Source organism: Ricinus communis, chromosome 2 (genome assembly GCF_019578655.1).
Source record: "Ricinus communis isolate WT05 ecotype wild-type chromosome 2, ASM1957865v1, whole genome shotgun sequence".
NCBI classification, from domain to species: Eukaryota; Viridiplantae; Streptophyta; class Magnoliopsida; order Malpighiales; family Euphorbiaceae; genus Ricinus; species Ricinus communis.
The window spans coordinates 8,619,776-8,630,529 of record NC_063257.1 but is presented as its reverse complement, the minus strand read 5'-3'; the positions used below and the strand labels follow the sequence as shown (position 1 = coordinate 8,630,529).

General features: G+C 29.0%; 1 protein-coding gene across 5 annotated transcripts; it reads right to left on the bottom strand.

Moving 5' to 3' along the window:
• Window positions 1–2,335: 2,335 nt before the first annotated feature.
• On the bottom strand, window positions 2,336–7,650 carry LOC8283226 (tubby-like F-box protein 8). 5 transcript variants are annotated; one of them, XM_015722476.3, is made up of 7 exons: window positions 7,487–7,644; window positions 7,111–7,209; window positions 6,914–7,004; window positions 5,834–6,290; window positions 5,540–5,627; window positions 4,450–4,582; window positions 2,336–3,508 (listed from the first exon to the last, which is right to left on the bottom strand). In XM_015722476.3, the coding sequence occupies exons 4-7, from the start codon at window positions 6,179–6,181 to the stop codon at window positions 2,803–2,805; spliced, it is 1,275 nt and encodes a 424-aa protein (XP_015577962.1). In that variant the 5' UTR covers window positions 6,182–6,290; window positions 6,914–7,004; window positions 7,111–7,209; window positions 7,487–7,644; the 3' UTR covers window positions 2,336–2,802. The 5 variants fall into 5 exon arrangements, with proteins under 5 accessions (XP_015577962.1, XP_048226864.1, XP_002524285.1 ...); XM_048370907.1 differs by lacking the exon at window positions 7,487–7,644 and adding an exon at window positions 7,427–7,445; XM_002524239.4 differs by lacking the exon at window positions 6,914–7,004 and having other exon boundaries at window positions 7,487–7,650.
• Window positions 7,651–10,754: the final 3,104 nt, after the last annotated feature.

Sequence of the window (10,754 nt, the reverse complement as noted above, 5' to 3'; positions counted from 1 at the left end):
TTCTTTTTATATTCTTTTCTCTCCTAAAACTTTTAATAGTCAAATACAATTAAAATTAATTCTTTTTCTAATTCATCCTTCCTTTTATATACTTTTATTTTTATTGGTAATAAAAAAAAACTCAATAAAAAGGGTTGTTAGAGCATATACGTATTATAAAATAAATTAAAAAATAATAAACTTATAATTTAATAAAATAATTGCTAGAATGCTCTCTATATATATATAATTAACTGCCAGTTTTGGCTAAAAATTGTCCTAATGTGAAGCTCAATTTAATCAATCTTTTAATTCCTCCTTTTCAGGCAACTCATAAAATAAATTAGTGTTTGAACAAATTGAATGCAACTGTTTCTGATGGAATCCATTTTGGTGAATATTATTGAGAAGATAATAAATGATTGTTTCTTTATCCATTCCATTACTGATAACACCTTTTTGTCTTCGTCTTCAACTTCAATACATTTTCCTACTTCCCATCAAATGGACTTTCTTTCTTTTCACTGTTATTGATTGTTTTCAATTTTTCTGGAAGGGCTCAACAAGTTACAGGTCGTTTTTTTTATATAAATTTTATAATATAGATGAAATTAAACTTTTATAAATAAGTAGTCTTTAAAAAACAGTAGATTTTTGTTTTTGTTTTAAATAAATAAACAGTAAAAGCCACCATATAAATAAATAGAATATTTACATGTATTATTTAAATCATTTTTATTAGTTTCGTCTGACAATATCATTCATAACAATTTAACTGTCAATTACTTTTAGAGAAAATCAGATAAAATGATAAAAAAAATTTAAAGAAATTAAATTTTTATAGGATAAAATTTAAAAAACTACCATGTGGTTTGGGATTTTACATTTGAAGGACAAAGTTCCTTTTTATACCAAAGAGAATTACATATTTTATTTTTTATATTAAATAATTTTATATATATTTAATTTGAACCATCATTAAATCGTGATTTTATAAGTAATATACTAACTAATAATGCATTATAAAACTTATAACTAAATTAAAATTTTATATAAATTTTTAAATTTGATTAAAAATAAAAAATATACATATTAATAATTTATTAGTCGAATATTAAATTACTTAAAAATATTTATTTGATCAAAAATTATATATTTTTTAGTATTTTTAATATAAAAATTTTAAATATGTATTACTGATTCGATACAAAAAAAAAATGTCATTTAAGTATAAAAACGTCAAATCATAAAAAGATTTAAAACCTTACATTTTATTATATTTTTCCTTTTTGAACAATCAAACAATAATCTGAACCACATTGTTAGAGTATTAACATCAAAAGACAAGTATTAAGAGTGTGATAAGGTAAGATTATTTGTAGAAAATAATCTAGACAAGGAACAGTAGCCTTGTGTCATTTTCAGATTAAATGGAAACAAAAATGGATTATTTGGAGATAAGGCTTTCCTCCGAATAATAGAAGAGATACTTCAAACTCGAATTAAAAGGAGTTAGGCAAAGGTAGGCAACTTCCTTTTTCTCCTTTTAGTACGATTATTATGGTTAAGATCTCACATACTTGCCAATTTATGAGATATTTAATTAATGTTGTTCACTAATTTAATTTAAAACTAGTTACTCATTTACTGTCCGGATTGATATCTTCAATCCAAAACTTTTTAACCAAGTGTCAATAATCTTAAAAAATTATTATTTTATTATTTAATGATATCTCGAGTTTAAAATTTCTTTAACTAAATGTTAGTATTTTAAAAAAGATTGGACTAAATCTTATGTGTAAAATAGGTTTTTCTCTTTTCAATTTATTTAAAAATATGAAAAAAAAATTATTTAGAATTGGTATATATATATACTACAACTAATTAAATTTATATATACGAATATTTTATATTTAATAATTAACATATATTTTTTTATTTAAAACTAATAAATATAAATTATTTATTTATCAATTTGATTTACAAAAAAATACATACACCAAAATATAACTATCATTTCTTATTTGGATAAAAGTGCATACACAGAATTATTTCCCATTGGACTGTCTGTCCTTTCTTTCTTTCTTTTTCTTTTTTTTTGAGGCAGTTAAGTGGACAGGTAGTTGTGCAATTGATATTAGTTTGGAATAAAGCAAATAGCCAAATCTTATTCATTGCATACAAACTTCAAAATGGGTGTCTTGTCGCCCTAAGGTTTCTTCTTATGTTGCTACAATAGCAGCCAAGACTCAAGGTTAGGTACAGGAAATAATTAGAAAAAGAAATAAAATGAAGAGAACCTCTGAATGTTATTACAGATGAAAGTGCTTTAGAGAGAAAGACAAGGAAGAATAAGAAGAAGAAGAAGAAGAAAAATTATAGTTAAAATTAAATCAATCCGTAGTTGAAGTATACAACTAACCTAAAATAAAAGGCAACAAAGATACAAGTACATGGTCTCGTCCCCAAGAGACTTGGCCTTCAGAGTCAAATTTGCTTAAAGATGCTGTGAAACACACTTTCCAAGTCTTAATCTTTTTTTTTTCCTTTCCTCTCTTTTCTTTCCTTGTAAGAGGAACAAAGTTAAACACCAGTAGATAACACAACGAACCATTTCAAACTAATACAAGAAGAACAAAGAAAGAAAGGGTGAGAATGGAAGAGTCCTCTCCAATGTGCATATTAACTGTTCTGCACTTTCCAGTTGACAATGAGTTGTACAGTGTGACTGCATACACCAATTCCATCCTATAAAACCCTAGAAAAAGAAAATGGCTTAGCAACTAAAATGTTCTATCTCTTACCATAGTTTCTTTTCCCCTTCTATTCACATGCCAATTTAGTGTCAAAGCTGCTCAAGCAGATAGCAAATGCCTGGAATGCAGACAAAGGATATCGGTAATCCATGGTAAACATATCCTTTCCAACCTTGCCAAACTGCAGAATTATTTTGTCATGATCAGATTGGGCAGGCTGCGATGGTGTCGGTGCACCAGCCGCAGGCTGTGTAGCAGCAATCAGTTGGAAATTCTTCACCGACGCAACTGTCACTCTTCCACGAAAATTGAGGCACCAACATTGCAACTGCTCGTGCCATCTTGGTGCTTTATTCCTGAGAACCAGTGGCCTTTCTTTTCCCTCATCTTCTTCATCTCGGGGTCCAACAATGTCTGAGAATCGAGCGCTGCTAAACTCGGTTGAATTATCGATTGACTTTGAGAAGGAAATGCTCCTAAATGAATCCTCAAGAGAGCGAGGCAGGAGCTCAGGCTGGCCTGGGACAAAACCACCTGGGTCAAGGGATGAGGCAGGTATTGAGTGCATTGTGCAGTGCATCCTGCGTGGACCCCTGGTGCCCAGGACATTGAGCTCATATGTAACCTGAGCAATGTTGTAGCTTCCAGTGGGGACCTTTGGAGAAACCTTTTTAGAGTAGAACCTTCGACTTCGACCAGGTGGGGAAAGTTGAGCATTGTTATAAGGTGGCTGTGTATCATAAATTATGAACTTGGTGCCTAGAAAATTTGACCTGAAAAAGGCAAATATACATCTTAACACAAGTCTCTGCATTTTGAGAGGCTCAAATGAATGAAGTTATTGGTGAGAATCAAGACCTAGAAATCAATATTCCATGTTCGCACTAATTGTTTTCCTCACTATAACGATATATTCATAAAAAGAAAAGGAGTGAAAACACCCTCACATGCTTAAACTCAAAACTGATCAACAATCAATTCTAACAGTTATTATCAACAAAAGGAAAAAGGCTAGCACAAACCCTATTTAAATCCTTAGACAAGCAACACTCAGTTTGATATATAAATAAAATTGTTAATGATCATCTATGCAGTATCAATGTTTATGAATCACCATTCCAGAAATAGACACTTCTGAGTTTTTTGTAAAAGTGCATTTTTAATCCTTCATATCCACTTGTCTTTCTCTGTAAACATAAATATCACATTCTTGCAAGTCCATATCAAAGGTCAAGGCAACTGATAAAGTATAATTGAAACAACCCATGCATAACATTAAGTATATCAAAACAATTTTGATATTAGAGGTGTTCTTTAGAGAAGAAAACCATGTATCCAACCATTTAAAATTTAATAATGAATTCAATGGTTGGGTTCAACAAATTAATATGTGAAATGCAAAATTCATGCAACCCCCACAAAAACCCAAGCAATAGGGAAAAGAAGGAAGACGTGTTATTAGATCCCTTGTTTTCATCCTCCAATAGGGAAAATGAGGGTATTCACAGGTTATATTGGCACGGCCATGCTACAAATTACATTAGCACTAGAGGCAACAGCTATGCATCAAAGAAGCCAACTTCGAAACCACAATAACCTGTTTGCTTATGCATAACTTCTCTTTCCACATCGCTAATAAGAAATTGCCAATACTTTGGACAAGAATCAAGATCATTGAATGAGCAGCTGAGTATAGTAAGTAAAATATTCCTACCTCAGTTTTCCAATATAAGTATTACTTGATCTTGATATGTTGTCCGCATCCATGGAGATTACATATTCAGTGCAAGTAGTTCTCCGGGTCCGTTTGGCAGACAGCAGGAACTTTCCATTTTCAACAAGCAAAGCTGCAAAAGCATGGATTATTTCACACAGTGCAGCAGTAAAGCAAAAAAGAAGCGAAAGACCAATTATGCACGAACATCTCAGCAGCACAATTAGACATAGAGTTTCCAAAACTCCTATTCATTAGAGAATCACTTTAAGTGATGCACTTAAATTCGAAATGAGACAAATAGAACAAATTATTTACTTAAATTTGGAAATGTTGCCAGAGATGACTGGTTCAACATCTGATCAAACTGCTTACAAGCAGGGGTTCAATTTGAGATAGCTCAATAGAATGAAAAAGCGTGCCAAGCAGATACTAAAGGAACCATTTTTCAGTCAAATCTATTTAGGTGAAACACTTCCACTTCCTAAAAGCACTCAATTGCCACTTTCACTGGGACCAAGCTTTCATTTTCAATAATAGAACATTACAAGTCAGACAAGAAGCTTATTATAAAAAATGTTAGTTTAGCCACAGTACGCATTAAGAAATTAAAAATAAAATTTCCTCTAGTAATGCAAAAGACAGGTAGCGCTTAATGTGTTAATATTTCAACTATAGAGAGAGGCACTCTCTACGTGTGCACCCGTGTGGATGACAAAGACAATGTTCCATGACATGATAATATTACATTTGGATTACCATAGTTTGCTTGGATCAGCCATGCTAATCTTTCCATGATATAGAAAATTAATCAACCTTGGTAAGCAAATATCAAACATATATAGCAGGTCAGATGAAGAACAAGAGCAACTCTTAGTGCAGGATGAAAATAAAACTTTCATTCCTCTCTTCATTAGTTCGGATCATAAAGTCTATATAACTTCTATGATTCAGAATCACATAATTAGAGAAGGAAAAGCTGGTGCCAAGCAAGTAAACCAGTAGTTGACATAAGATTCTAATAATGTCACGGAAGCCAATATGAAAGTCATGGAGATCATCCCAAATGTGGAGTTGAGAGAAAACTCACCAGGGCTAAGGCAAAGGAAAAGGTGGTAAGTTAAGTTCGATTTGTCCCTCTTAATAAAGCACTGAATAGTTCCATCCCTAGGCCCTGGCTGTAAGTAACAAACAAAACAAAGCTGTCTCAACCATCAATATTGTATAAACCCTATTCTCTAAAATTGAATCAGCACGCCCATGTGTTCATATTCAAATGGGTAATCTTAAAGACATAGAACCCAATCTAATTCCTTCAAACTTGCATGTTCAAAACAAAGTGATTGCCTCATTTCATAATATTATGGGAGCACAATAATCTTACCTGCTTCAATGAAACTGGAAAAGTAATCTTCCCAGAGAACTCAGGACTTGTGACAATTTCTTTACACATTTCCCTCCATGACCGGCACACAGCAGCACATGCAACAACATGCTTCCGAGCAGGCCAAGTACTCTCACTTGCCTCCAATCTCTTTATCACATCCCGAAGTAACTCAGGGGGGAGGCCAGCCCAACGACTGTTCTGGATGACCACGGGTTGGTCATTCAACTCACAAACTGAGCTATGTGATTTCCCTCTGTGATGACCTGGCAATCTCAGATCAAAACTCCGCCTTGATAGACTCCCAAACCCATCTCTCATGTCACGTACTATACTACGGAATGACATTTGCTCCAAAACACTTGTATCCTTATTTGAATAAATCCTTCAATTGTTGCATAAAAAATATTTACACTTGGGTCGATGGACAACCACAAATCATATCCAGTGTGCACGACTGCAAATCAGAAAAAAAATGTTTAAAATTTTAGTTGCAATGCTTAGTAAGCAAGAAGAAAAAGATAAAGAAGACAGATGGGGAAAAGCAGAAAGCAAGAAAAGAAGATTCTCATAAAAGAAAAGACTCACATGGACCAAAAGCACTTAAAATACCAGACTTTTATCAGAGACATCTTTTGGCAGATCTTAAACCTGATCTAACCCAATTTGCTATTAATTCAAATCTATCTTCCTACTTAGTGCACTCTTATTCAAATAAGGAATCTCAACAAAAGGGAAAAGAAACAACTACAAATACCTTATACACTATACTTTAGAGGAGGAAGGGGGACAAAACCCAAGCCAAATGGATGAGACATCCAACTTCAGCTATTGTAAGAAACGTATTCAAATAAAGAATCTTGCAATAAAGCTATAAGAAATAACATATTTATCTAAACCCACATACAAAATCCCAAACTTCAGCTGGGTCAAACTTGGTTTAAATAAAAGCCTCCTCTAAATAAAATTTTGGACTACAACTTTTCTTTTTCTTTTCTTTTTTTTTTTCTTTTTCCATTAAGCCCAGACAAGAAAATATGAAGATGGCAAACAAAGTTTGTCACGTCTAAAGTAACTAACCATACTTGACTTTTCCTTTCTGTCCCTAATTTACATTTTGGCCCCTAATTTTTTGTCGAACGTTGAGTTAATCAAACCCCCTCAAGCATTTCTGCACCAAATTATAGAGTTTATACCTTGAACATGTCAGAACTAGAACAAGATAAAATGTTTTTTTTTTTGAAAAAATTAAAAAATAAGTACCCAGAAAAACTAACCTTTATTCAAAAAAAAAAGTGTAGAGAACACTGTTCTTCAATCCTGATTTCCACTGATCAGGAAAATGAAAACAAAGATCACTTCTTTATCCAGAAATTCTGCATCAAGACACAAACTTTAGCCAAAAAAATGCACTAAAATCCCAAATGTTCACTAAGCCACCTAAAAAAAACAACCCAGTTCAAAACATCCAACACAAAGAAAAGGTTAACTTAAAAAAAAAATACACTTTAACAGGTGCTGCTAAACACAACCCACCAAAAAAGTAAAGAATTTTTAAGAGAAATTTTCTAGAGAAACAAACAGAAAACCCACCAAATCGAAAGAAATAGATCTTAGAAACAAAGATGGGAAGGGCGTTTAAGCATAGCTCACCGTGAACAAGACCATCTTTCTCTGTGTCAGATCCTTAGCTTTACCACACGGTTTCTTTCTGACTTTTTCTCTTGTCTTTGTTTCTCTCTCTAGTTTATTTTCTTTTTCTTTTCTTTTTTTTTTTTTTGGGGGGGGGGGGTTGGTTTCTCTCTCTAGAATAGAGGAGAGCTTATGCACACACGGACTTCAAACTTGATTAAATCCACTTCACGAACTATTGCATAAAAAGGAAGCTGCTTTAAAATTTTATAATCCCATATTAATTACTTAATTAATTATTTAAGTTTTTTATTTTCGAAACAGCCATTGTATTTAACTAATTACTACTTGCTTAGCAGCGTATCATTGATCATCTTCGATTCTTTCTTATTAGATTTTTCTTCTTTTCTTTTTCTTATTATGCTTTCGAAATTACTATTTTGGGCATCGAACGGTTGACCTGAATTTTTCCGTTATTTTTAAGTCTCACTCTCCCGTTACTTGACTGACCAACGGCGGTTTCCATTCTTTCTTTCAACTTTTTTATTTTCCCTTGTTTTTCGGTTCTGGTGCAGCAAGCATACGGCGCAACTTAGAGCGTACGGCGTATGTAGACATTTCTTAGTTTTTAGTAAAGAAGTGCGATAATAATTTTTTATTTGAAAAATAATACTCTATTTTTCTTAAGATTTAGATTTTTTTAGTTTGATTTGAGAAATGAATGACTATATATAAAATGATCAAATTGAACTTTTTTTATTATGTATATGCTTTTTTATAACCAGTGTATTTCATTTACTTATTTTTAATTTAAATTTTTTTATTATACAGATATAAATTTATATATTATATTTTCAATAAATAAAAAATTAAGTTAAGAAAAAAGTGAAAGAGCACGTTGACGCTATTATAAATTACTAAATAATCATCTGATATTAAGATTTTAAGTATAATGGAGTATTTGAATGATATTATTAATAAATTAATAATAAATTGATATTAAAGTATTCTTTATCTAATCAATTGGTATTAACTTCTTTCTAAACAATTGTGTGAAATTTTCAAATGAGTTTAAAGACACATCAAACTCAACTATATATATATATATATATATATATATATATATATATATATATATTAATCTTTGAGATGTAGATTTTTTGATATGTATGTTTATTTTAATACATAAAATTTCTATTTTGATATATATATATTTATTTTTTATACATGAGATTCAAATTTATGTATAATTTTATAATTTTTGTATTAATTTATTGATTAATAAGTTATATTTATAATTAAATATTTACTTTAATTTTAAAAAATAATACAAATATTATATTTTAATATATATTAATTAATAAATAATTTATTAATCATATAATGGTAGTAATGCTATTGTAAGAAATAGCATAGTAATTATATTTTAATATTATATTAGCTAATATATTATTTTGTAATTAGATAATAATTTTAATAAAAATAACAATTTAAATTATACTTTTGATATTATATTCAATAATGAATTAATCTTTTTAATTATATAGTAAATTTTTAATTTTAAAAAATAGTATTATCAATTATATTAATAGTATTAATTCATATAATATTAATATTAATTAATAAATATCTTTTAAAAATTTATATTATTGCACTAATAAAATTTTATATTTTTTAAAAAAATAAGAAAAATATTTAAAAATAGTTAATTTATTATTATTTATAAAATATTATAAATTAATATTAAATAATAAAGATTCTATTAAATTATATCGATAAACTTAATAATAATAATAGTCGTGCCACACCCGGATAAACAACTACTTGATATTAATATTGATTAATTTATATATTCTTTGAGAAAATATGATTAACAATTGGCCATCAATATGAATATTTATTTTCCTGAAAATGTTTATTAAAAGAAAACTTACTGTGAATAAGTCAATCATGAGCCGTAATATATTTTAAGCAGAATTTCATAAATAAGAAAAAATTATTATAGATAAACAATAATTTTATCCATGTTATTAGGAAATAATATAATTGGTGTTTTTACTAGGAAAATTTGAAAATGTTTTGAGAACATATATTTCCTTATATCTACCAATGTCTATAGAAATTTAACGTTTTTATAGTGTATATAAGCAAATATTTTATTTTATGTTTTATTATTTTTTATATTTTAATTTATCTTCTCAATAATTTTATTTTTTATATTTTATTATAATTAATTAAGAAATATTTAAAATAAGAGAAAGAGGCAAAAGAAAATATGAGAAAGTTGATTAATAATTCATTCAAAAGTTAAATTTTTATTTTTATATTTGCAAAGCTAGCTTTTGATTTTTAAATTTAAAAAAAAAAAGTAGTGAATAAGAAAATTCAAGAGATTTCATTCCTATTTTAATATAAGAGGGAAAGTCAAAAGTAATATTAGGAATATTATAGAGACTGACTATTTATTATTGTTGTATAACTTCTATATATATATATATATATATATATATATATATATATATATATATATATATATATATATATATTGTTAAGCTTAGACAAATAAAAGATAAAATAAAATTATATGTAAAATATAAAATTATGTAGCTATACAACTTATGATGGGAATTTACATAAATAGCATTTGTTTTAACTTGACACCCAAACGAAAAAGAAAAGAGCCAAATAATTAAAAAAGAAAACAAGAGCCAAATAATTAAGGGACAAAAACCCCTAATACATCTCCAAGCAACATTAAGAAAAGGTGCTTAGTTTGCCATTGAATTTAATAAAATGACAAAATGTTGAACCAAAATTAAATAAAAAGTGATAAGACAGTCCATATTATTTGGTGAAATCATATTCCACGAATAAGAATACACCACCAATTTTGTCTTTGGTTTCCTTAATATTGGACTTTATTCTAAAGTCTTGGTGGCATGTTTGGTGATGTGCTCTATTTTCTTTCTCTTACAATTATTTTGTTTTATGGCTTATTTATTGTCAAACCAAAAAAAAAAAAAACTAAAATTATTTATATTCAATTCAATTTCTTTTATTTAAAGAAAGAAAAGGAAAAACATTGAGGTTAGGTCATGTGAGAAAAATAATGACATGGGGCACGCTGCAATGATGAAGGTTTGAAGTGCCTTAAAATGACTTTAATACCCTAAGATAATAATAAGATGACAAATGTGTCCCTCCCTTACTATTTTTCCGTCTGCGACTTGCAAGTACACGTAGTTTATAGCTTATGTGAGAAGTTTCCTTTTTTTTCTTTTTCTTTTCT